Source organism: Thermoascus crustaceus (genome assembly GCF_041956765.1).
Source record: "Thermoascus crustaceus strain CBS 181.67 unplaced genomic scaffold VTN00scaffold_4, whole genome shotgun sequence".
Classification (NCBI taxonomy): domain Eukaryota; kingdom Fungi; phylum Ascomycota; class Eurotiomycetes; order Eurotiales; family Thermoascaceae; genus Thermoascus; species Thermoascus crustaceus.
In genome coordinates this window covers 1,965,477-1,990,519 of record NW_027192530.1, presented here as the reverse complement: position 1 = coordinate 1,990,519, position 25,043 = coordinate 1,965,477, and the positions used below count along the sequence as shown (strand labels likewise).

General features: G+C 48.6%; 8 protein-coding genes across 8 annotated transcripts; 2 read left to right on the top strand and 6 right to left on the bottom strand.

The window, feature by feature from the left end:
• Positions 1-1,687: 1,687 nt before the first annotated feature.
• VTN00DRAFT_7294 (uncharacterized protein) lies at positions 1,688-4,121 on the bottom strand (the record flags this gene model as incomplete). The annotated part of the gene is made up of 7 exons (XM_069434025.1): positions 1,688-2,072; positions 2,141-2,616; positions 2,674-3,362; positions 3,431-3,753; positions 3,849-3,943; positions 3,995-4,024; positions 4,089-4,121. The coding sequence occupies 7 exons, from the start codon at positions 4,119-4,121 to the stop codon at positions 1,688-1,690; spliced, it is 2,031 nt and encodes a 676-aa protein (XP_069287348.1).
• Positions 4,122-4,970: 849 nt separating this feature from the next.
• On the bottom strand, positions 4,971-5,616 carry VTN00DRAFT_7293 (uncharacterized protein; the record flags this gene model as incomplete). Its single annotated transcript, XM_069434024.1, has 2 exons — positions 4,971-5,109; positions 5,165-5,616. 2 exons carry the CDS (start codon positions 5,614-5,616, stop codon positions 4,971-4,973), a joined length of 591 nt encoding a protein of 196 aa, XP_069287347.1.
• A 2,488-nt stretch (positions 5,617-8,104) lies between these two features.
• VTN00DRAFT_7292 (uncharacterized protein) lies at positions 8,105-9,693 on the top strand (the record flags this gene model as incomplete). The annotated part of the gene is made up of 3 exons (XM_069434023.1): positions 8,105-8,389; positions 8,807-9,295; positions 9,367-9,693. The coding sequence occupies 3 exons, from the start codon at positions 8,105-8,107 to the stop codon at positions 9,691-9,693; spliced, it is 1,101 nt and encodes a 366-aa protein (XP_069287346.1).
• A 437-nt stretch (positions 9,694-10,130) lies between these two features.
• VTN00DRAFT_7291 (60S ribosomal eL37 domain-containing protein) lies at positions 10,131-10,385 on the bottom strand (the record flags this gene model as incomplete). The annotated part of the gene is made up of 2 exons (XM_069434022.1): positions 10,131-10,270; positions 10,376-10,385. 2 exons carry the CDS (start codon positions 10,383-10,385, stop codon positions 10,131-10,133), a joined length of 150 nt encoding a protein of 49 aa, XP_069287345.1.
• Position 10,386: 1 nt separating this feature from the next.
• VTN00DRAFT_7290 (uncharacterized protein) lies at positions 10,387-10,999 on the bottom strand (the record flags this gene model as incomplete). The annotated part of the gene is made up of 5 exons (XM_069434021.1): positions 10,387-10,447; positions 10,563-10,625; positions 10,703-10,720; positions 10,800-10,875; positions 10,978-10,999. The coding sequence occupies 5 exons, from the start codon at positions 10,997-10,999 to the stop codon at positions 10,387-10,389; spliced, it is 240 nt and encodes a 79-aa protein (XP_069287344.1).
• Positions 11,000-11,638: 639 nt separating this feature from the next.
• Positions 11,639-13,057, bottom strand: VTN00DRAFT_7289 (uncharacterized protein; the record flags this gene model as incomplete). Its single annotated transcript, XM_069434019.1, has 1 exon — positions 11,639-13,057. One exon carries the CDS (start codon positions 13,055-13,057, stop codon positions 11,639-11,641), a length of 1,419 nt encoding a protein of 472 aa, XP_069287343.1.
• Positions 13,058-13,490: 433 nt separating this feature from the next.
• Positions 13,491-18,713, top strand: VTN00DRAFT_7288 (uncharacterized protein; the record flags this gene model as incomplete). The annotated part of the gene is made up of 4 exons (XM_069434018.1): positions 13,491-13,725; positions 13,777-13,877; positions 14,106-15,304; positions 15,662-18,713. The coding sequence occupies 4 exons, from the start codon at positions 13,491-13,493 to the stop codon at positions 18,711-18,713; spliced, it is 4,587 nt and encodes a 1,528-aa protein (XP_069287342.1).
• Positions 18,714-19,279: 566 nt separating this feature from the next.
• On the bottom strand, positions 19,280-24,059 carry VTN00DRAFT_7287 (uncharacterized protein; the record flags this gene model as incomplete). Its single annotated transcript, XM_069434017.1, has 3 exons — positions 19,280-19,794; positions 19,852-23,077; positions 23,130-24,059. 3 exons carry the CDS (start codon positions 24,057-24,059, stop codon positions 19,280-19,282), a joined length of 4,671 nt encoding a protein of 1,556 aa, XP_069287341.1.
• Between the last annotated feature and the right edge of the window lie 984 nt (positions 24,060-25,043).

Below are 25,043 nucleotides of genomic sequence, written 5' to 3'. Positions count from 1 at the left end.
AATCAGTTGACAAATATATCTCCTTTTAAGTTTTAATTGCATGTAGGGCAAATCATTACGAAGGTCTATAGATAATTAAATATATATATATATATATATATATATATATACATAATGAAAGGCTAGGCCAGAATACGCATTCACTAGAAGTCAGGAGTAACTATGTTCAGAACCTCTTGCTGTAAATGTCAGAATTTTACGTAGAAGAGGGGGTCATAAGAACCCTGTAAATAGCTGTACCCTCTGCTCATTATCATTGCATTTACCTCCAATGATGCTTGTACACCATTCTGGGCAGGGACGCAATGATCAAAATGCATTTGCTGCCTTTTTTACTACTTTTAGCAGAGAGCTTAGAAACAATTACTATCACTACAGTCGCTATATAAGTTCACTCTGGTGACATCCCAATCTTCCCTATTGAAAAAGAGGGCTTCAAATGGGAAAGATAGTGGTAATAAAGTGTTGACTAGCAAACTCCTATCCTTGCTGAAGCAGGTAATAACTCTACTGAGCTTTTATTCTGTCTATCTACATCTACATTGCTGCTCCTCACTTCTTAATGAAGCTCATAGCAAAAGCACTGCGTCAGTACATAGATTTGTTGTACTGCATCTATTTCATTCTTTAATTAAAATAGCAGAAAGAAAATTATTAAGAGATTATATTAATAAACTTCAGAATTCAGATGTTAAATAGATACTATATTAACACACTATTTAGTTAAATACTATCTCTATTGTTATAATACTAATAGTATAATGTGTGAATTCCTATTTTTGTCCATGATTCAGTTACAGCCAAACAAGTTCAAGATTACTCTTTAGAAGATGGAAACACTTAAATAGATAGTGTTTCTAGGCACTGACCCCTCTAGGCTTATCTAGAACTGCCTTTCTAGGCCAATGAAACCAACATTCTGAGCTCTCTGAGGGACTGCATCTAGGCCTAGATAATTAAAGCTTTAGAGACTCCTAAAGCTAGCTCTTCAAATCTAAGCAGCTGGATCTCCAAGCTTCTTGAAACCGCCCCTTAGACCTATGCTATGAAAGCCCACAGTCCCTAGAGTTGGCTTCCCGAGTCTGCTTGTAAGCACAGAGGTGGCGCGCCCCGCCGCGCTGTCACAATCGATCCACTAAATTCTGTCTGTCAGGGCTTCACACTCTTCTCTATTCTGGGTATCTATAAAAACATATAGAGTTAATCATGTGATTCTTCTCTAATCGGGATATAATTCTAAGCTACTAGGCACTTTTGTGGCATAGGCTGTTAAAAATGTGAACCACGTCTTCAGCAATAATTCTACACATAATGAAAAAAAGTACGGTTAAGGTAAGACTGAGCTGTGGCACTACTGTCGTTGACCAGAAAGTCGTGAATTAATAGCTGAAAAAGGAGAAAGAAAATGCTTTGTATTGACGAGAAATAGTGTCCTAGGCTCTTAGTTCCCTATGTGAATGACCTCATAATTTAAAGATAGCCCCAAAAACTTCATAGCACATTGATCATCCATATGAAGTAAATTACAACGTCATCCATTTGCAAACTAGGGGAAAAAAATAATTGTGATAATCGGCATTTCCATCCCGCTTGATCTTTCCCCGAACGTATTCATTTATATTTACCAGGTATAAACATTTGCCCACACCCTGACCCGATCCGTCCAGTACCTATTGGTTTTTCCTTTTCACGTGAAATCGCCCTGAGGTGTGAAGTTCACCCATTCCGAGAAATCCACGCCGGGGGCGGCTCCGGCTCCGGTGGCCGCTGCCTGGAAATCATTCTGGAACAGGCTGCTGAAAGGTGTGTCGTTGAGCAATTGGTCTGGCGGCTGCATCAGGAACTGCTGCTGCACGTCGGACTGCTCTGCACCGCTGACCGTTGGTTCTGGTGAACAGAGACGGTTGATAACTTCCAGACAGCGACCGGCGAGTCTGTTATTGCTTAGTGATGGGTGCGAGAGGAGTTTCTTGGTCATTTCGACGTCCTGTAGCCAGGAGGGAGCGTCGGGGCAGGTGGGGTCCGTCATGAGAAATATGATTGGGATTACGCCGGCTTGGAAGAGGAAGTATCTGCCCAGGCAGTTGGATTAGCCGATGGGGATCACATTACTCCAGACAAGGTGAAAATGAGAACATACACCATATACCATGCACCTATTCTGGTGCAGATGTTGTTATCCATGAAATCAGATATCGACGCAATAGTGGCCCTGGCATTCTGCAAGCACAGAATTCTGCAATCCCTCTCCGCGGGATTATCGGGCTCCGAAGACAAATTGGGCGACCATCTTCTGGCTGCCCACCGTAGGAGAATAGGGCGACATACAAGAATCCTGAGGTTCCAATCTCTCCACATAAGTCGGTTTCGAACGAGCGAGAGCCATTCTGGCTCTGGTGTTGTTGCCTGCTTGAGATACGATGGAAGACTCTGATACCAGTCGTCCATCGGCTTCTGCAGATTTAGTGTCTCCTCTGGAGAGAGACTGGGACTCGAGATTAGACGCTGGTAGACATTTTTTGTCATGAGATGAAAGTTCGACTGGGCTATCAAGCCTGAATATAGTGTTGGTCCGTTAACCTCGGGTGGGAGAGACGTGGTGGCTGGAGTGAGGGTCTGCAAATCAAGGTAAGTATGTACCATTTACACAGTGCACATAGATCGGGAAGATACCTCTTCATGAATATTAAGCACCTGCTTAGCATCCATTATACTGTCCTCCGGGAGGAGAATTGGACGTCCGAAAGTCTTCGCTGCACCACTGTCGAATATGTAGACACCCCACCAAAGCCTTCTCCTTATCTCTCGCTGAAGCAAACTAATTTTCCACTCGGGGAATTCCTTGTGGAGACCAAGACTCATTGCCATTCTCACGGCCAGTCCCAAGAAGTTCCACCCAGTGTTAGGCTTGTCACGTTTCTGGGCATAGTTACTCAAGAGGAGCAACGCCTGCACGAGCGTCAGGTTACCGGTTTCGAAGACCGATAGTTGTTGCAGGTGACTCCTGGCCTCCTGGTAAAATACGATGTCCAAGTCTGAGTTATCATCCCCGATGCTCCAGGCACCCAGGGCTAATATGGTATTCAGGAGAACATGCCACGCCTGCCCATGTGGACGTGGTATCTGCTCATAGAACTGTGCCTTAAACGTCCCCTGATGGACAAAAGGATAGCTGGTGTGGTAATTGAGGAAATAAGCATCCATAAAGGCTTGCTCTACAAGACCAGAAGGCGCCGAGTTAAGTAGTTGGGCCTTCAACGGCACGTTCGGTGTGGCCACATTCGACCTCGCCTTATGCGGAATATTAAGGTCAAATCCATGTTCCCGGAGAGCTCGAAGTGGCACAACACTTGATGATGCTCCTGGAAAAAAGGCAGACCTGTTAGTTGAATCCGGTATTATGAGATTGAAAATGTGAGAACAAACGGACCAAAATATCCTGCCCCTTCTGGTTTTATTGATAAAGCGGCCATGCCGTCTGTTAAGTCGCTCAGAGTCAATTCCTTCTCCGCCCAGTCAAATCCATCTGCCTGCTGCGGCAAGGCCTCTGAAGCCGAGTCAGAGGGATTGGTTTCATGTTTCACGTAAGAGGTGGAAGGCCCGGCTGAAGATTGGCGGGATGACCCGGTTTTCGGTGGACTCTCTTCATCCTGAAGGAGGGAACGAACGATACTATCCAGGTCACCACCGGGGAAAAGTTTCCCTAACGCAGTTTCAAAATTCCGTAAACGATCTTCCACATAAGTTAAGTGCCTAAAGCCCAGGGACAGGTATTACGTCAGAATTCAAGAAACATGGACCCTTGCATTTTTATCAGAACCGAAGAATGATTTTCATGAAATACTCACTGTCTTGTAAGGGGGCTTCGGGTTATTTTTGGACTATAGGTGCACTCCTTCTTCAGCTGTCTACATTGCGCACATGACGGTCGTTCTTTCGAGCACTGTACGAAATTAGACAAGCTTGGTCTGCCTTGAGACAGTGAGGTGCTTACCTTCGACTTTCGTAGTCGACATTCATCGCACTTTTGGCCGGCCAGTTAGAATCAGCTTCGATTTCGCTTGATGTATCTAATATAGGCAACATACAGCATATGCATGTGAATCACGAGTACTGGTCATTTTTCTCGACTCAAACCAGGCACGCTATACGCGAGATTGGTGACTCTATGCCGGTAATGGCAATCTCGAGTCATCTATACGTTGTTAGTTAGTACTCTATGTATATCTCGTGCAAAAAGAAGGATGAAAGCAGAGAAAGAAATCCCGGCAAGGTTAAAGAGCATCGACAGTTTCATGAAGACCTTCTGTACTGGGAGATAAAAGAACCCCACGTAGGCAGACAGGTAATGAGATCGAAAAAGAGGGAAACAAAAATGCGAACTAAAGGAATACAGGTGACGATATCAACATGTAACAGCACGAGCCAAAGCACTAATATGGGGTATTGCGATTGTTCGTAACTTTTTTGGGGGGGCACGATGGAAAAAGGACTTTAAACCACTCACGGTTTACGCGGACACTGGCAGCGCGTTGACAACGCTTCTTGGACGCAACGATCATCTGAATAGACCGGGGCCCATGAACAGACATCTACCTTGTCTAAGTGCAAGCAGTGATTTAATGAGCCGGCCTCTGCATGGAGCGATCGACGACAGTGGGGAGGAACATGATCATGTGACTTTTCGGAACGGAGAAATACATCGGGACCCTGTCGGGAAAGGCAGCTATAATTGGCGTCCGCGGTTTAAAGTGGGCCTTCTGGGGGATCCAATGAGAATTAGTTATCCTTGGACGGAGATACTGAGTACATGGAGGATTCACGATGATCACCGTTATGCTACTAGCAGACATACCCTACTTCCGGGGTGATGCCAGACACCGCCGTGTTTCTCCCATTTGTGCATTATCAGATGGCGCCGACACTGTGCTTGCCTCTTTCCAGTGGGGAAGGTATAACCGAACCAACTTCTACAACTCGTGGGGATTATTCAGCAATTCGGGCCGATCAGACAGCGCGCGGCGCACGTCGTCGGTACCGTTAACCGGCATATGCTCGCCTGGGACCCGAGAATACCCGCCCGTCTTCTTTGCCTCGCCAATTCGGTGCCTGTTCCGAAGCTGCCAGTGGTGGCAGGTCTTTAGCCAACTGTGAATCCGCTAACCAGGCTGTCGGTTCATCGGCCCGCTTGCAGCTGCTCGGTATAACAGCAAATGAGTCCAATGGGGTATCCGCCTTGAATAGCTGACGAGCCTCCAAAACCAAAGAAGCGATTTGTAACAATGTGCCACCGAGGCGCCAGATCTTATCGTCCGGTCTGAAGCTCCAGTGCTCAAGGTACAGAGTTTGACACCAGAGGTCAGCCAGGAGCGCTTTGGTATTTCCATTGTCCACAATTTGCCAAGGCTTTTTCTCAAACCTTTTCAAATACTCTGTCGTGAGACTTAGGTTCTCGTCAAGAATGGCAATATCAGTACTCACAGTTGGTTTACTGATGCCGATGTGCCCTCTGACAATATCTTCGAAATTAACCCGGTGAGCAAGAATCGACCCTTCGGTTGGTCCGTAGAGACTGAATAGACTCTTCGGGGGCTCGTTCTCCAGGACACGCTTCATGAGCTCAAGATCCGCCGCCTCTCCTCCGGTTAGAAGATAGTTCAGTCTAGAAAAGAGGTCTGGGCGTTGGAGACGGTGAGCGCTGTAATCAATAAACAGTATTATGTATGCCAGTGCCAAGCTACTGTAGACTTCGGAAAAGACATAAAAGGAAATCTAGCAGTACTTCTTCAGCCCCAGAGGTAAAATGAAGGTACCCAAAGGTCCAAATGAGCTACTATAATCTGGTAATTAGCATGGGGGAATGGTGGACTCAGTTCAGAATCTCATCCTGGCTGCATTTCACGGCCTATATTCCCCCAAGATCGTGTATGTACATACGCATACATGCTTCTCCAGGCGACTATTTACGCAGAGAGTGTGGGGTCCCATACTCACAATAGTTCGACTTGAGAAATAAACGGTTGGACGATACAAGTACTATCGTCTCGGATGTCGCCTACCTCTGCTGTTATTGCATGGATGACGAAGTCTGCACGAGGTCGATGGCACCTGCGATATGTCACTGCAGACAATTTTCCCTTTTATTCCACTGTTGAGGGAGAGAAGCAATTTCTGCTGACATTCTGCTAATATTTTAGTTGACACTTTCAAGTTTTGTTCCTTTTTGTCGTCATAACGTCGACTTCCTAGTCCTGAAAAGGGGAGGGGGGACGAGTAAACTGTTTGTTCTAATTAGTGCGAATGCTCTAGGCAGCACAGTTAGAACTTAGCTCTTTGTATATTAGGACAACTATTTCAAGCTTGGTTCCCTGGTTTTCTGCATCTGACCTCTTAAGTATTATAGGCAGTGCTAGTCCTACTAGATCCCTGTGATGCTCCTTGCCGCCATGTAAAGTCAGTTGGAACCCCTTGTTTACTATATCCTTTGTTTGCTATATCTCTTGTTTGCTATTTGAGGACCACCCCATGGCAACTCTTTTGAGCATTTCCCATGGCAGATGGCCTGGTACATAGAGCCATATAAGGCAGGCTGATTCCTAGTAGATCGTTCAACATGAATCTATTTGGCACCTTTCACTATTTCATATCTTGCTTGACGCCAGTGTATCTATCTTGTGGCTTGCTTCGTACTTGCATAGGTCAAGGATTAGTACGCCCTATTGCTATTACATTAGGGTAATCCAGCCAGCCAATTTTTCAACCTCTGTGGACACAGGCCTTTTGTTGTGGTATATTATAGACTAAAAAGATCGTACCGCACTCTCGACAAAAGGAGCCCGTGTAATAACACATTGGTGGAGTAAAGCAACACGTACAGGCGTCGTCCCCAGGCTATTCAGACTCGTGTACTCATACCCTCGCGCTTACACCTAACAGCCCTACTGTCTGATGAGAAGTATCGGCGTATTGACCACAGAATCTGAGTTCAGCAGAATGAATAAGACGTCGACGATCCAAAGCAGGCCTATCCTATCATCTTTGGCAAAAGAGATCACAGTGCTCACTCCTTCTAATAATGGCCACTTCCCACTGAGGACTCCTTAGACATGCTCGGTAGGAGATATCCAGTAAACTGGCAGCATGATTTCCATGCAAAAGAGCAAAGCCGATTGATTTCTCTGTCCCAGGTTCCTCCTGTGGAGGACAACGACGTGGGCTGGTACTTGGAAATCAGAATATTTCGACCTGAGCCCCGAGAGCCTTTGTTGAATTATGAAAAGACGATTGTAACGACGGGCCTAGGACTCCGTAGGCAGAGGGCCGTTGGGTTTATCTTGAGGACAGAAGACAAGGAGAAAGATAGATAATTAGTCGTTACTAGCAATACTAACTCTAGGATTGCTATTTGAGTTGACCACGGGGTCCTGATCCCATGGTTAAGGAGCGTCTTTATATACATGATGAGTTCTGTCCGGAAATACCTATCCGATGGATCATGGCTCCAGGATCATAGCCTCTGGATCACAACCCATGGATCATGGTGATCCAGTCACGTGGTGGATCGGCCCTCATGGATCATGGTGATCCAGTCACGTGATAGTCTTCCCCTCATCCTGACTCAGTCTAATCCTAGGCTGCGCTGTAACAACGATAACAAAAAAAAAGTCTATTAAGATAGTGGTGAATTATGTGTTAAATTCAAGGATTTAATTACTATTACTGCATGCTTAATATTAATCTGCGTATATATATTTCCTTCGCTGCCTAATAGTTCGAATCCAAATAGCTAAAAAAAGCAAACTGTTCTAGAAGAAGAAAGATGTCACAAGAAATTAAGAACTTAGACAGTTTGTCTCTCTCTCTCTCTTTTTTTGTGATGAAAACAGGTATCTGCAGGTCTTGAGAAGAGGTTACATCTCCACAAATCAAATGGTCTTGGCGCAAACGCTCCGGCCAATAACATAGGCTATAAGAACTTTTTCTTATACAAACGTCATCCGTCTCTGATCCCACCAGAGGTGCATATGGGTAAACGAGACATCTGTCTCGTTGAATAAGACATTTCTGGAGTAGAAAAAGGGATCAGGGTAAGTGGTCTTCGACCATGCCCACCCAACCAGCTATTCCGCCGCTCCTCGCGCCGTACGTATCTCCCCCGCCCCGCCCGTCCCTCACTTTAGTGACGTCCGTGCTGGGCGCAACCGGCAACTGGTTGATATTGAGATTCCTGTTCTCTGCGTTGAGTGCGGGGAGAGTTGGTGGTCCTCGTTCAGACGTCGCAGAGGGCGCTGATGGGCTTGGAAGTGATATCAATAAAAGGAATGTGAAGGTTGTGCTTGTGAGCTTCTTGCGGGGGTGGGAGTTCTGGAGAACGGAGGCCAAGAGACTGGTAAGTAAGACTAAATATAAATGGTTCTGGTTTACTTGTTTGGAACGATTGCTCTTTATTAAACCTTTCTTGTCATTTGTTAAATGTGGTTCTCGCGTCATTGTTTCCTGCGGTGGCTTGAACCCCATGCCTTATTTTTTAATATTTTCCTTTCTACCATCTTTCTGTGGTCTATTTCTATTTATTTATTTTCTTTTTACCACTACAAAAATATTGCAAAGAGTACTTCTAAACCATCGTGTCTTATTAATTACGCTATTTCCTGCGGTGGTGGCCCGCAGTCGCACTCTCTGCTGGATTCAGAAAGTTTTGATTTAGAAAGCTCTGAGCATCTGATGCGAGAATTTTTACATTTCTCTCATCCCTTTTCATCGCTGCGGACTACTTAAGCGATCTTTCTGACAATTCATATAACAGGGTCTGGACCTCGCACGCCTCGCAGATCAGGGGCGATTTGCCTTCGTCGATGGGTTATCAGAATTCTTCTATTCAGGTACACCAGCACCGGCATCTACACCATTCCCAGGACAGTCTGGCACCGCGCCTCCTCGTACGACACTTCCTGTTCGTTCACACCCTGGTGTCGTACCCGCACGAGCACCTGCGCCAGCACCAGCACCAACAGCCAGAAACGGCCTGAGTCAGACGACTCAGACTCAAGGCGGACCTGGTCCCGCGAAGAAGTTACATCTTTCGGACCGTGGGGTTGCAGCGCTTGATTCCCTGGAAAAGGATATCCTGGCCGTCGTCGACGGGCTGAAAACTAAGAAGGGCACGGATGGGGCCCATGACGAGAGTGATGTGCTACTAGTCATTGACCAGCCAGATCTGCTACTTGCTGCAACAGGGCCAAGTCAAGGGATCGGAGCTACAGAGATGGGGGAGTGGATTATGGGGCTAGAAGAGGTACAATCCGCCGCTATTTATCGATACTCCCCGTACAAAGAAGCATTTGCTAACTGTTGTTCGTCAAACAGCGTGTCTACTCCACAATCGTCACATTGTCCTCTGATTCTCCGTTGGTACATAATGCTCCCGCATCTGCCCCTCAACAGGCGACCCCACTGGAGACAGAACACGCAGCATTTGTTGTCGGAATGGCACATCAGGCTCGAACCGTTATGCAGCTTCGAAATTTGGACACCGGGGCGGCGAGGGATGTTAGCGGAGTCCTAAGGATTAGTAAGGGCGGCGCATGGGAACAAGAAGAGCAGGGCAGCAATGAGGACACTTGGGAGGAAAAAGAAGTATTGTACTTTGTCCAGAGGGATGCCGGTGTAAGAGTCTTCGGGCGGGGTGAATAGAGACGGATTATATCTCGGCTTTCTTTTCCTTTTGAATCGGAGTTGCTGGGAGAACCAGTAGAACGGGTCTGTTGATAGATTTTGTGACGGAACAGAGGCATTGTTTTTGGCGGTATGGAGGCCTTTCCGTAAGATTGCTTGAATTCAACAAGACAGGTCACGTATTGGAGAAATCTCAACACTGTGTCTGCCATTGACATGGGATATTCGCCAGTCATTAACAAAAAGGAAATTCATGCGCCTTCCCTTTCTTCCACCGAACCCATGAATTTTTTTTAATAACCTGTGTTACATTTTTCGTTGGAATCCTGGCGGTAGAAAGAAAGACCCCATCACCAACCAACCCCTGGGGCTCGTCGCATCGAGACCCGCTGCTTCAGATGCTCATGCCCACATCGTCAACCGCTCCAGCTTCCGAAAACAAAGCGACGTCATATCTAGGGGTTCTCGGGACCACGGGCACCCTTGGGCGTACCGACACGGAATCCGTTCCTGAATCTGCGGTCGACCTCCTTGAGGTATCTCATTCTGCCGGTGCCGGTGGTCCTCCTACGCTTGGCCTTCTCGCCCCAGTTGTCTGTTTTTCCAAATTGCAATAAGTAAGCCTGAACTGAAGTTTTTGCACATCACGGGACTATCCGATGTCTTGGGACGCAGGGTATGGGTATTCGGGGATTCGTACACTTGCGCATCTTAGCAGATGGGTAGCCGCAAGAAGCACAGGTGTGCTTCTGGATGTGCAGGGAGCGTCTGCCTGTATATCCCAAGCCTCTATGTCAGCCAACTCCTCGTTCTCGTCTTGACTTGAAGTTATTTCGTCGCGGATCGCGAATTGTCCGAAAGTCGTGGGTATCGAGGATTATACTGACCACAACGCCTGCAGAGGGTGTGCGTCTTGTTGTGGCGCTTGCCAAAGCTGGAGGTACCCTTCGCTGTAATCCACTGTCAGTTTCCAACGTTTCTCAATGGCGTCGGCGAGGCGCGGTGGTAGGCTCGACTGGGCACGTACTCATTTTGAATCAGGGAACTGCGTAAAGTCAAAAAGTGTCAGTAGAAAATAATTCAGGAGTAATTCGGGAGGTTACGCAGAGATCGAAAAAGCTCACCTGGTGATTCCGTTGAAGGGCGGGTTGTCGATGTCGTCGCTGGGCGTATCGAAAGTTCGCTGAGAGTTGGACGTCGCTAAGCGAATTGTGGTGTTCAGGGCTCAAGCCCTGTCCCGTGACCTCGACAACAAGCCCCATGTCACCTGACTGCTCGTTCGCTCTTTTCCGCCGGACCCACTTCGCTCCCCCCCGCAAGTCATCTTTCCGGGTTTCACGTGTTTTGATAGCAGCTTTGCATCTTCTACATTATGTTATTCTTTCTCTATACTGCAGATGTAGCTATTTTCTTAAGGGCAGATATCTTACCGCGCAGCAGCTTAATCCGAGGCTGTCATTTAGAGGTTGTACATTGCCAGGAGAGGCGATAATGAGGGCCAAGTAAGAAGATATCAAGAGCTCAACAGGACCGAAGAGGTGGGGAGGGAAACACCGTAGGTTAGCCGGGGGCTTTTCGAGTTATTTACATGCATCCGTAGGTAGACATGATACTGATTGCACTTTGGTTCGTCCTCCTGACAGGTGCCCAGATGGGAGCATTTAACACACGCACTGCGAGATATATATTCGCCGCAGTTTAGCGGAGTGTCGAAATCGGAGTAAAAGAACACCTCGAGATCCAGGAGTTCCCGATAGAAGATATATTACGCCTAGAAATATCTACGACACCGTTCATTGATTATCCATTGATGCCTGCATTATCACAAAATATCATTTGGGTATCCGGCTATGGAGTCATCTCGGTAATCCATGACCTGCATGCAAAAGTACCTAATTTTACAAAAACAAGGCTTAGACGCTCAATAAGTAGGAGATAGCCAGAAAGTCTCAACGTGTCGGCATTATTGGATAAGTTCGTCTTTCCCCAGAAATTTGGCCATAGGATCCTCTGCGGCGAGACGACTTCGCTTATACGATTCGAGTTCCTCCTCGCTGATCCCTTGCTGCAATTCTGTGAGTGTCCTCTTCTTTGTATTTGTATCCGGCTCCCTAGATGCACGGCTATCGTCAGGTTCTCTTTGCCTCTCTGGATCCTGTGCATCGTCTCTTTCCTCATCCGTTTTGGGAGCAGACTCCGGAAGCAACAGCATACTGCCTGCCTCCTCAAAAGCCTTCTTTCCTTCCTCTCCTGTACAGTAACTGTTCTTAACTGTAGAATGACAGCAGGCATATCCCCATTGGAAGTTGTGCCACCAACTACCCCATACCGATGTGTGATTGTTATTAAGGACGTCCTCCGCATACTTGGATTTGGCGGCTTTCTTGGGTGCTCCTTTAATAGCACCTGTTTCATCGTACTCGACGAATCGTTCGTTCTCGATAACTGCGGCCTCATGTAACGGGGTAGGTTTTAGGTGCTCTTCGCCACCGTACTTCTCGAGCAGTGCCTTCCGCTGAGCCTGACGTTTGGCTTCCTGCTCCGCCTTCTCCTTCTTGCGGATGATTTCACCGGACGTAGGATTAGCCTGAAGATGCAGCTTGTTGTCTCCTCGTTCCTGTGATTCCCAAGCATAGCGTTGCGCTTTTTCGAACTCTGCAGCGTCACCGGAAGCTCTTATGAAATTTTCCTCTGCAACAAGTGCAGAAGCTTGGTCCGCTTGTGCACCCATGTCAACCATCGATCGGGTTTTCGGGTCATATTTGGCGGAATCCAAATCAAGATTGAGCAGATACTTGGCTGTGTCTTCTCGAATTCGGAGGTTTCTCGTTGCCGTGCTCTGCTGTCTCCCCATATCAGATTCCTCGGCGTATCGAGCCTCTTCCTGACCGTCATCGTTCTCATCATCACCGTCCAGCTTCTTTTCCTTTTCAGCTCCCTGCTTAGCCTTCCGCTTCAGGTTCTCTAGTTCTTCATACTCTTCAATGACGCTTCGATATTCTCTGGGATCGTAGCCATTCCACCGGTCCCGCTTAGCATCCCAGCCAAGCTCAACTTTCTGTATGACTTCATCCGGTTGTATATCTTTGCCGGTCCATTTGGCTCCAAGTTTACGTGGCCGACTCAGGCATTCCTTCGTCTTGTGAGTCATCGCGCCGCAATTCTCGCAGGCACCTTTCCGGTACTTGGTGGCGGCGGGGCCAAGCTTTTTGCCTCTGTCGTACCATTTGGACTGGTCGGCGGTGGATTTGTGTAAACGCTGGTGTTCTAAATAGTCATTGGCGGTAGAATCATCATCGATATAGAATGGCTTTTTGGAGATGAAGGACGGGATGTACTCGTTGCGCTCCTTCGACGCCACGTCGGTCGGCTTCCGCGACATGGTGATTACAGTCGCGCAGCTAATGCACAACCTTTCACTGAATTACCAGTGTGTATGACGGATTCACTAGATACCGGTATTCGTAGGAGAACCGGCAAGGGATTGTTGAGTTGGAGGAAGAGGCAAGATCCATGGGTGGTTTGAATGGAGCTGGTGTCGGAGATAGGTCGACTCTGATCACGTGATCTGGCGACAGCTTCGCGCCGCCGAAGAACGCGACCGGTCGCTTATGCACGTCATGCGCCGAGTCGCCTCCGCGGCATTATTGTTGATCTGAATTCTCGACAAGGGCTGGTGCTCGAGCCAGGTTCAAGAAAAAAGAACGACCGCACACAATAAATTCCTCTCGACCAGGTCTGGATATCTGGTGTGTCTTGTTCCTGTGGCGGAACGCTGTGTGCCTGCGCTATGCGGCAACTATCCTTTCACATAGATGGAGCCTTTTCGAGTCCGTCTGAATTGCATTGACCATTATCAAGCCGTACCTTCTGAATTCGACCCTCCTCTTCCATATGGATATGACACATCTCGGGGAAATGACAGGCCCAAAGTGCCTGTCATCCGCGTCTTTGGGTCGACAGAGACAGGCCAAAAGGTCTGCGCCCATATACATGGCGCTTTTCCTTACCTGTACGTCGAATATGACGGCAGTTTAGATCCCGATGAAGGTTTGTACAATGAATCTTACTGTTGGACCCTCTTGACTAACAGGTATCGAGTGAACTCTGCGATTCGTACCCTCCACCTTTCGATTGACCATGCGTTGGCGGTCAGCTATCATCGGAACGTCTATGATGGCAAGACGACATTCGTCGCTCACGTAACTCTGGTGAAGGGGATACCTTTTTATGGATATCATGTTGGCTATCGTTTCTTTTTCAAAATATACTTGTTAAATCCTCTAAATATTACGCGACTTGCGGACCTTTTGCGGCAGGGTGCTGTAATGAAACGCCCTTTGCAGCCCTACGAGAGTCATCTTCAGTACTTAGCGCAATGGATGTGCGACTACAATCTCTATGGCTGTGGATATATCGATTGTAAAAAGGTCAAATTCCGGGCCCCGGTTCCGGAATATCTCGAGCTGACCGACCTTTCGCATCGCTGGCATGACCGATCAATACCACCAGAGTGTATCTCTGATGAATCGACCCTTCCAAGGCAGAGCCACTGTTCTTTGGAGGTAGACATTTGCGTGCAGGATATTATGAATCGCTTGGACATTAAGGAGCGGCCGCTGCATCATGATTTTGTCGAATATACCAATGTCGTTTCTCCTGACGCGAAGCTGGTCCACAGCATGGCTGAGTTGTGGCAAGGCGAGTCTCGCAGGCGCAAAAAGCGGCTTGGGATCACTGATCCAGAGAGTAGCCCTTTCCGTCCCGACGAACTGGTTTCGATGTCTGCCGATCCAAGAAGTGACGAAAAAAGTGGCTGGATCCATGAAGAAGACTATATACAAAAAGTAATTGAGATTATTGCCGAAGAAAGACGCAATAGCGATGGCGGCAAGATATCACCCGATGATTTTGTGAAGAAAACTCCGTTTGAGTGCGAAGTCAAAACGGCTCTCGAGAGTGTCGAAGACCTATTTCCTCAGAACCTTGAGAACTGGAACATCGAGAGAGCCGCATCTCAGAAGAAACGGGAAGCTGAAAAGGCCGAAATACAGGTTGACGAGAAGACGGTGCTCTCCTTTGACCAAGCTGACCTGTCTTTCTATTCGGATGACGAGATTCCTGACCAGGCATACCTCGTTGGCGGACAAGATGACGAGGAGACGACAGATTCCGTCGATAGAAATGCAGGTTCTAAGGACGGATCTTCTCCCCGCGAGCCTGAAGACACCTTGGTACCAGATAATAAAACATCCGATGATGGAGGCCTATCGAGCTTCTCTGAGTTCGAGTCTCATGATCTTCATAGGCTCAGACAGCCGATGAATAGCAACGCAAATGGACTTGAAAATACCAATGGCTTTATTACCGATACAGAAAGTACACCCAGACCACTGAAACGAACCGCACCTGGGCTCTCTGACGAAGGACCTGCATCAAAGCGGGCTAGGCCCCTCAGAGGGGATGCCTTTCAAGACTGCAAAAGTTATTCAGCTACGATTGGCAGTGATAATCTCCCAACTCTTGGAGTCTCTGTCCTGCATGGGGACGGCACCCCTGGAAATATTGCTCCCACTGCTGCTAGGAACGGAACTGGTGTTGATTCTATCTCTTCTCAGTCGAAGTCATGGTCCTCCGAAAAACGGCACATGGCTAGAGGCCACGGTCAAAACCAGCGGCTGTCTTTCCCAGTCGTGAAAGACCCCAACGATCCTTTAACCGTTTTACGGTTTAGCCAGCAAATCGGCTCTTCGAAGCTGATCTCACAGGTTTCTCTGAACAATGACCAGTTTTCCGGTGCTACAAGCGAACAAAATATGCAAAAAATACGACATCAAAATCCAGCGCAATTGCATCCATCTAATGCGCCAACACGGATTGTTTCCAACCCACATGTGTTAGCAGTGGCGTCTAGAATCCATGAAGCTTTTAATATCCCTCGGAACCGGAAGATACTTTGTTACCAAGCTCAATGTCCTACTCCCAGTGAGGTCTGTTCAACGCTAAATGACGAAGGTTATCCGTCAGTTGTCTATCAGAAGGCCTACTATAGCGATGAAAATGATATTCCTGCACGACAGCTGGAATACGCGGGGCGTGAATTCCGGCTGGGAAGTAATACGTTGCAGTATCTTCCTGACTTTGATCCTACAGGAAGGTCACCCGCAATGTTTGGAGAGCAGCCTCCTGTTTTAATCGATCGGACAGCCCAGGAAAAACAAGACCATCAACTGCGCACGCTGTCATCCTCGAGGATATGGGAATTTGCTCCTGTACCTCCGAGTCGTTCTGAAGTCATAGAATGGTTCGAGAAGAATGTAGCGAAGTCGGAAAAGGAAGTGACTCCGAAGGCCATCCAGCCGGAAGTGAAACCAAATGTCCTATCGCAAATCGAAGGGCCGACACAGAGGGATCCCCACGGGTTCAAATACTCGCAGAAGAAACAATCCACGAGCGTGGAACACCAGACCCAATATATGAGTGTGATGAGCCTGGAAGTTCATGTCAATACTCGGGGATCTCTTGCGCCAAACCCGGAAGAAGACGAAATTTCGTGCGTCTTTTGGTGCATCAAATCAGAGGATACGGACCTCGATGAAAACGGCACCTTGGCAGGCGCTCACGTTGGAATTCTTGCACAGCCAACAATGAATGGTTTTGGAGCAAAGAATGGACGGGTTCCCATAATTGATGTCGAGCAGGAGCCTACAGAACTGGATCTGATCACCAGACTGGTCGATATCGTGAGGTACCATGATCCCGATATCCTTACTGGTTACGAGGTCCACAATAGCTCCTGGGGGTACTTGATTGAGCGGGCAAGGCGCAAATACGACTATAACTTATGTGATGAGCTATCCAGAGTAAAGTCAGAATCTCATGGAAGATTTGGAAAAGAGAACGACCGTTGGGGTTTTACTCATACTTCGACCATCCGAGTGACGGGCCGACACATGATCAACATTTGGCGCGCTATGAGGAGTGAACTGAACCTGTTGCAGTATACGATGGAGAATGTTGTTTTCCATCTCTTGCACAGGAGAATACCACATTACTCGTTTAAAGACCTGACGATGTGGTACCAGAGCGACAAACCCCGGGATCTGGCGAAGGTCATCGATTACTACACTTCTCGCGTACAAATGGACCTGGAAATTCTCGAGACAAACGAGCTCATTCCGAGGACCAGTGAGCAGGCTCGGCTGCTAGGCATCGACTTTTTCTCCGTCTTCTCGCGGGGTTCCCAATTCAAAGTGGAGTCCTTGATGTTTCGTATTGCGAAGCCGGAGAATTTCATATTGATCTCCCCAAGCAAAAAGCAAGTTGGTCAGCAGAATGCTCTTGAGTGCTTACCTCTTGTGATGGAACCCCAAAGTGATTTCTACACCAGCCCGCTTCTGGTTTTGGACTTCCAGTCGCTATATCCTAGTGTCATGATCGCTTACAATTACTGCTATTCTACCTTTCTTGGAAGGGTCGTTCAATGGCGAGGACGGAACAAGATGGGTTTCACCGACTTTAAGAGACCGCCACGTCTGCTGGAGCTTCTCGGTGACAAGGTCAGCATCGCGCCGAACGGCATGATCTACGCGAAGCCTGAAGTACGGAAATCGCTCTTGGCACGCATGCTCAGTGAGATCTTGGAAACGCGGGTGATGGTGAAGGGAGGAATGAAGCTTGACAAGGAGGACAAGAACTTGCAGCGCTTGCTCAATAACAGACAGCTGGCTCTCAAGTTGATTGCCAACGTCACGTATGGCTACACATCTGCTACGTTCTCTGGACGGATGCCTTGCGCCGAGATAGCGGATAGTATCGTCCAATCTGGACGGGAGACGCTGGAAAAGGCGATTGCCTTGATACACTCTGTTCCCCGCTGGGGCGCAGAGGTCGTCTACGGCGACACGGACAGCCTCTTCGTATACCTCAAGGGACGCTCTCGGGAGGAAGCGTTCGACATAGGTGAGGAGATCGCGAAGGCAGTCACGGACATGAACCCGCGCCCTGTGAAGCTCAAATTCGAAAAGGTCTACCATCCGTGCGTCTTGCTGGCCAAGAAGCGGTATGTTGGGTTCAAATACGAACACAGGGACCAGAAAGAACCGGAGTTCGACGCCAAGGGCATCGAAACCGTACGACGGGACGGTACACCCGCTGAGCAGAAGATCGAAGAGAAGGCCCTCAAAATCCTCTTCAAGACGGCCGATTTGTCGCAAGTCAAGGCCTACTTCCAGAACCAATGCTCCAAGATCATGCGCGGTAAAGTCTCCATCCAGGACTTTTGCTTCGCCAGAGAAGTCCGATTGGGGACCTACACCGAAAAAGGCTTACCCCCGGGAGCTCTGATCAGCACTAAGCGAATGCTCGAAGACCCGCGTCTGGAACCCCAGTACGGCGAGCGCGTCCCCTACGTGGTGGTCACCGGCGCTCCCGGATCGAGACTCATCGATCGCTGCGTCGCTCCCGAAGTCCTCCTCCAAGATGCCCAAATGGAGCTCGACGCGGAATACTACATCACAAAGAACATCATCCCGCCCCTGGAACGGATCTTCAACCTCGTCGGAGCCAACGTGCGTCAGTGGTACGACGAGATGCCGAAATTCCAACGCATCCGCCGCATCGAAGGGGCGATGTCATCATCGTCAGCATCTTCTTCCACGATAAAGGACATGAATTCCTCGAAAAAGACACTCGAATCGTACATGAAATCATCCGCCTGCGTCGTCTGCAAAGAGAAACTCGAAAATCAAGACACCCAACCCGTCTGCACCACCTGCCTTCATCAACAACCGCACATCTCCCTGCTCCAGCTAATGTCGCGCCTTCAGCGCGCGGAGAAACGCGTCATCGACCTGCACAAGATCTGTCGGTCGTGCATGGGGGTCCCGTTCGGAGACGAGGTTAAATGCGACAGTAAGGATTGTCCCGTGTTTTATTCGCGGGTGAGGCAGATGGCCAATTGGAGGAGTAGTCGGGCGGTGCTGGAACCGGTGATTCGGTTGTTGGAGGAGAAGGGGGATGAGGGGTTGGATTGGTAAGATAATCGATAATTTGGTGGTGCACTTTTCAGGATATGTGTTTTGTTATTATGACTTGGGATGGTTCTTTTTGGTTAGATGGCATAGCATGGTAAGAGGGTACGGTAGGCACGGAAGGTGATCATGATACCACGATGCATAGGAGGTTTGTATGCATGGTCCAGGAGTTTTGGATACGGCTGCAGTCATCCGTGGATATACAATGAGTCTTTGCGGGATTTTTTTGGCATCCAGTGATATACCAAACGTTTTGGATACGATAACTAGGCATGAAATGGAATTTCTTGAAGTCACTTATGCGTCCATGTAGCTCTATCGTGAGAGGAACCGGACGACTTTAGGTAATTTCAACGGCAGTTAGCAGTATCCATACTCTTGTTTCACAACTTTATCTTAGCTACGAATTCAGAAGTGTAGTCTAGCAGAATCAATCCCGTAGACATTCTCATTGCAGTCCATACTAGAGAGGAGAAAGAGGATCGGTAGCATCTAAGAGACACAGGAATGAAGAACCTTCAAGGAAATTATCTCATTAGCTTGTCCATATGCTCATCGGTATGCACAATCTAGTTATCCTCCTCAGAGTCCCCAACAAGCTCAGCGAGCATATCGAGGGCATTCGGCTTCACATCGCCTTCCTTCTCCACCATGTCAAGACTTTCAGTAGCCTCTATCGTGTCATTATTTGGTCCACAAGGGTTGCTGCGGCCGGCTTGAACCTCATCAATAAGCTCAATGTTGTCATTCTTAGGACTCCTTCGTCCTTCCCCGATACGTCCATCCTTCTGTGCATTTCCTGTAAGTTCTAGCAAATCAATCTCCCCTTCAGATAGATTTGTTACAGGCATAGTTGAAGTGGAAGATGGAAGTCTGGCGGATGGCGAGTCCAGGAAACCAAAATCAAGAAGCTGGTCCAGGGAGTCGGTGCTACTCGTGTTGATTGTAGCTCGTCCTTGCTCTTTGTTCTTGTCCATCTGGCCCTGTTGGCTGACTTTGTTGTCAGGCTCGTCGGTGAATAATCCAAATGGATCATCCTGGAACACTTGCACAGCCTTACCAGCATGCCGAACACTCGTAGTGTCTGTGGCCTCAATGTCGGGCTCGATCAGAATGCCTGAAGCGCAACTCCTGAACTCACGGGAGAATGCTTTCATGTCTGTTGACTCGTCGTAATAACCCATAGCGATCTTACCGAGGACGCTGTGGAGAACCCAAGGAAAGCTGATAAGAGGCAACTGATGCATTGCCACAATTTCCCTGTGAAAGCTCAAGGGACCCGTCGGATGTTTTTCACGGTATTTCTCAAGAGCAGCAGCCATTTCTTCATGTGCAATCTTGTACATTGCGACTGCCAACGGCGCCAACAACTCGAAGTTACGCCCGCCAACTTTGTCGTAGCACGCTTTGCGAAAACGCTCACGAAGGGAGGAGGAAATATCCCCTAGCTCTTCATGAAACTTGTAGTCTTTGCTCATATTGGCGTGACTTAAGACAAATGTGGACCAGACCTCAAATTCGGTTTTGATCTCATGCTGTGCCATGATTCTACGCATAGCGGAATCGTATTCTTCTTTGAGATTCATAGCAAATTGCATCAAGTCTTCACTGACATCAATGTCACAGCCAAGAATACGTTCATCGAACGGCATCTCGAGATTAGGAACAAAGTCGACGCGTTCAACGGCATCATAGAGCTGACCGAGAATCTTCTTGGATGTGTAGATCTGCTCTGCAGGCTTATGTTTCTTCTCCATGAAATGAGGCCACTTCCGCGGCTTCAGATCGCGTGTCATCCTTGCAGGATTTCCAGTCTTGTTGTAGTCAACTGCATCTGAATGTAACTTTGCAAGACGCATGCACTTTTCAGCATCGACTCCATAGTCGAGCTGATCTGCAAAGGCGAGATGAGCATGGGCAATGCGTGGCAAACAATCGTTCTTCATGTATGTGACGAAGAAGGACGTGATGTCGTTAACTGTAACATCACGATCTAGATCCTGAGCCTTCGCAGCGGCATAGTTCATGGGAGTCCGGAACCAGTCATCTGGCAACAAGTCATGATCCCAAATCACCAAGTAATCATCACCATCCAAGTCACCACCAGAGCACATGCTTGCGATATCACGATCGCCTGTCTGCGGGAGGACAACGACATCCTTTAGATGGCTTAATCGTGGGATATTGACTGCATTGACTACGCGGATATCACCGGGATGGAGAGAAGGGTTGCGAGCCAAAATGCAAGGTCCTTCGATGACCTGGTATTTGCCGCCTGCATCTGGACGAGAGACTTGAACGAAGATTTGGGGTAAAGCAGCCAACTTTACTTCGAGCGGTGCGTCTCCTTTCGGGATGCTATCGTGGAAGTACCCTTTCAAGGTTGCCGTCTCATCCATGCAGCCGAGAAGGCACGCTCCTTTGTCAATAACAATCTTCGCCTTCTCCTTCAGGTATTTTATTTGCCATGCCCGCCACAATGCAAGAACCGAGGTAACAAAAGGCTCTTTCGATTTCTGGAACCCATCTCGAACCATATCGCCAACGATAAGGGTCATCTGGTTGGGGTCTATGTACTTGTGCAGCAGATGCATAGCCTGGGAGTCGGATGTCATTGCTTGGTCAAGGTTCGTCAACATCGTTCGAAGCTTTTCGTGAAACACTTTGTCGGCTATTCCGAGAGTCGAGAGCACGATAATGAGCTGACGATTCAATGTTGCCATCGAAAACTGAGACCAGCGAATAATCTCGAGACCGTTATGGATGGCTCCAAATTTGTGCTGGCTCGGGCGAATGTGCACTTCCTGCCGCTGTGCTTCTGGAGTGACAGTCAAGATGCCCTTTCGCCCTCCAAGTCGAAACTGAAAGACAGATGGAGGATCCCCTGATGGGGTCTTGATCTTCAACTCCGCCGTTGCCATCTGAGCGAGAAATTTAGATATACGACCAACTCCGTCTGAGAAATTGTAGCCGTTACGCTCGACATCTTCGATCTCACGAACCTGCACCGGGCAGCCAGTCACAGCGCGAGTGGTTGAGAAACATTGGCCCAACCGCGCAGCGTGCTTAGCAATGTTCCGAATGCCGTTGAAATGACCCATCCAAGCACGAATATTCGCAGCCGACAAATTAGGCAGAGGCGCAAAAAAATAGGCTCCGTGTTCACGAAATTGGGAGTTTCCAAAGGCAAGGAATTCGTAATGTTGTCCGCCGATGGTGATACCGTTAGCCATTGCTCTCTTAATGCGGGTGAACACAGGATCCATGGTGTTGCTTTCTGTCGAGTTGATCCTACCCTGTAGCTTCTCGTCCGTGAACCGAACACGAAGAAAGCGATCCGCGTACTCAATGTAGTGACGAATAACACGATTGGAGATATCAACTGAAGGGGTGTTGTAGTAAATCATGCTCGGGGTAATCCTAGCAGATCGCATGTAGCAACAGTACGCTGGAATTTTGGCATGTGTTACTCCTTTGACGAACTTGATGTCGAATATGTCCATCGAATTATAGTAAACTCTCTTTTCGGTGGCGACATGCTCGAGAAGCTTCTTGGCCTTCTGTTCCTCCATCTCCGCCAACCGTTTGACGAATTCCTTGCTTGTCGCGTACTCACTAATGTATCCGTGAGAAATGCAAACTTCGAGCTGATATCTGACCGAGAACGGAAGATGGATATAGTCATCATTCGTTAGGTCGTCCAGAAATGAAGATTTGTCATGAGGATCAATCCAATTCCAGACAGTAGGCTGCGAGCGTTCCATAGGTTCCAACACCACAAAGTCTTGCGCACGCTCAATAGAGACGTTGAAGTCTTTGAAGACATTGCAAAGCAACGTGAACCGACCCTTGTGATCAACATCCTTTGGATATGTGATTTGAAACGAGGTCCAGCGACCAATGTTGATCAATGGTCTCACCTTGCGCAGACTGATGGGAAGTTTTGCCAGGCTCTCAGGAGTATGAACGATGTCTGTCTGACGATACCAGGTGTCTGAATCTCTCCAAGTGGTATCCGATACGGCGAAGGTAGAGCTGAGGTCTCGGATGCGACGGTGATAAACAGGAGGCGTCTCCAGACTAATCACATGGGAGATGCAGCCGGACTCCAAATTCCACCGCTCGAAGATGCGGGACAACTGCGAAAAGTGAACCTTGACACGATAGCTCTGGGGCTGCTGTCCGGTAACCTGTGGATTCAGGCTGGAGTTGAGGATCGGTAGCTGGAAGTAGACGGCCATCTCGCGACGCTTCAAGTCGAGGACAACGCGTGCCCTCTCATGTTGCCTGAACCCGACAGTCCTCATCGGCAGCATTGTCTTCTCGTTTCGCAGGACACCAATCTCCAGGGCAGAGATTGGAATTTCCTTATACAGAGTCAGGAGCTATCATAGTGTAAAGGCTACGAGGGAAACTCACAATCTCTGCCGGGTAGGAGACATTGGCCTGCACCGGGCTGTCGACCTCGCTGTTCTTCCTCTGCGTGTCGAGGTAAATTGAAATGTCAACACGACGACCACTCGAAAGAGTGATCGTGTACACTCCCCGCGTCCAAAAATCCGTCCGAGGAGGCGGCCTATTGGACGTTAGGACAGGCATCTGAAGGCAAAGTAAAGTAGAGGTGACATGGGGGATGAACCTGAAGCGGATCTTGCCCTTGGTCTCGCGGTTGCCGCGAGCATCCTCGTAGAGGTCGATCGAGAAGATCCAGCCCTCACCCTTGAACGCTTGCCAGATGGCAAACGTGTCTGCTTCGACTGGGACGTTGGAGAGGTTGACCGCCAACGATTCCCACGAACTCCATGGCGGAATGATTGTTGCAGCAGGGACAGGTGGCATTGGGGGCTGTGTAAATGGATGACTGGGGGAAGGATGAGCGGCGTTCGAGGGAGGAGTAGAGATTGGGAGAGGAGGAGAGACGAACCTGTGGCCTCCGTGGCCACGGAACGACGCGTTTGCTGGGCGTGCCACGGACATGCTGTGCCCTGACGATGGTAGCCGGATCTCGCAGCGAGAAGTGTGGTAGGCGAGAGATGAAGTTCCCGAGTAGGAACTCTCTCGCTGACGAGAGGGCATGGTTCGAGGAGGCGGGGCCATCTCGTCAGTGACTGACGGGATGTGAATGGAATCGGAGGGAGAGGAGGGGAGGAGAAGAGGAGAGGGAGAGAGACGAGATGTCTCTTCACCAGCAGGAGCAGCCACGGGGGCCTCTTCCCTCGCAGATACGGGCTCCAGAGCAGCAGGACGCTCTCCGGCCGTGTCTCCCCCACGGCGACGTCGTGCCCTCTTTGCTACCTCTCTCTCCTTTGCCTCTCGATCCAGGGCCCGCGCTACACGTCCGGCCTTCATGACCGCGTTTCGGGGGTCTCCTCGACCCCGTGTGCCCCTGTGTATCCTCCGGGGAACGTTTCCCTATTTTTACAGAGGGCCCCCAGTTAGCAGATGATAACCGAAGAGAGCATATAGATCAAAAGACCCTGAACGGTTTGTTTATCAAATGAATGCATCGAAGGAATATGGCATAGGCCAACAAGAACCATCTGGCTCAACAGCAGGAGAGAAGAAAAAAAAATTTTAACACCAGCCGGGACGGACAACGCATGGAAGTTTGCCCTCATGCAAGCCAATGCCATATCCCGTTCTGTTTGTGCCAGTTTCCCCACATAATGCAGCTTGGAAGGCACGGTGCAGTTTATCTGCAGCCCTACTTCATCCGTTCAAAACGTGGTATCCTCGTGAGTTTGCAATACAAGAAACAAGACTTTGAGCCAGTGCATTTCAGGGGAAATATCGAAAGAGAGGAAGAGACAAACCTTGCTCTTATCCATCATGGAAAAGTAAATATACCTAGTCTTCTTCGAAAAGCAGACGAGGGCACAGAGAAGTTGACGGAGAGCTGGTATGATGCAGCAGAGAGTAAAGAGAAGATTGTCTCTTCTTGCGATGACTCCTTTGAACAACCCAGCCCGGCGGCCGCCGCCCTCCTTCCTCTTCACTGTGATCGCTTATGATTCCGCATACAGGCAGTTCTTCCGGTGTTGACCGACCGTTCAGCTGTATAGGCGGCGAATGCCGGCAGATCTCACATGCAATCACGGAGGCAGCATGGTATCCAAGGGGCGAAGAGACTTTCTTATGTGACATTGAACGGTATACTCCGCCCCCAGACAGTCCTAGCTACTATAATATATACTGACGGAGTTCAGCTGTAGAGTGAGCCATTGCATGTGGCGCACAAAGATAGCAGTTCTGAATACTACGTATGGACGGGAGAATGGCTTGTGAACAGTTAATTAAGACAAAGGATGTTCATTACTCCTTCATGTTTCGAAT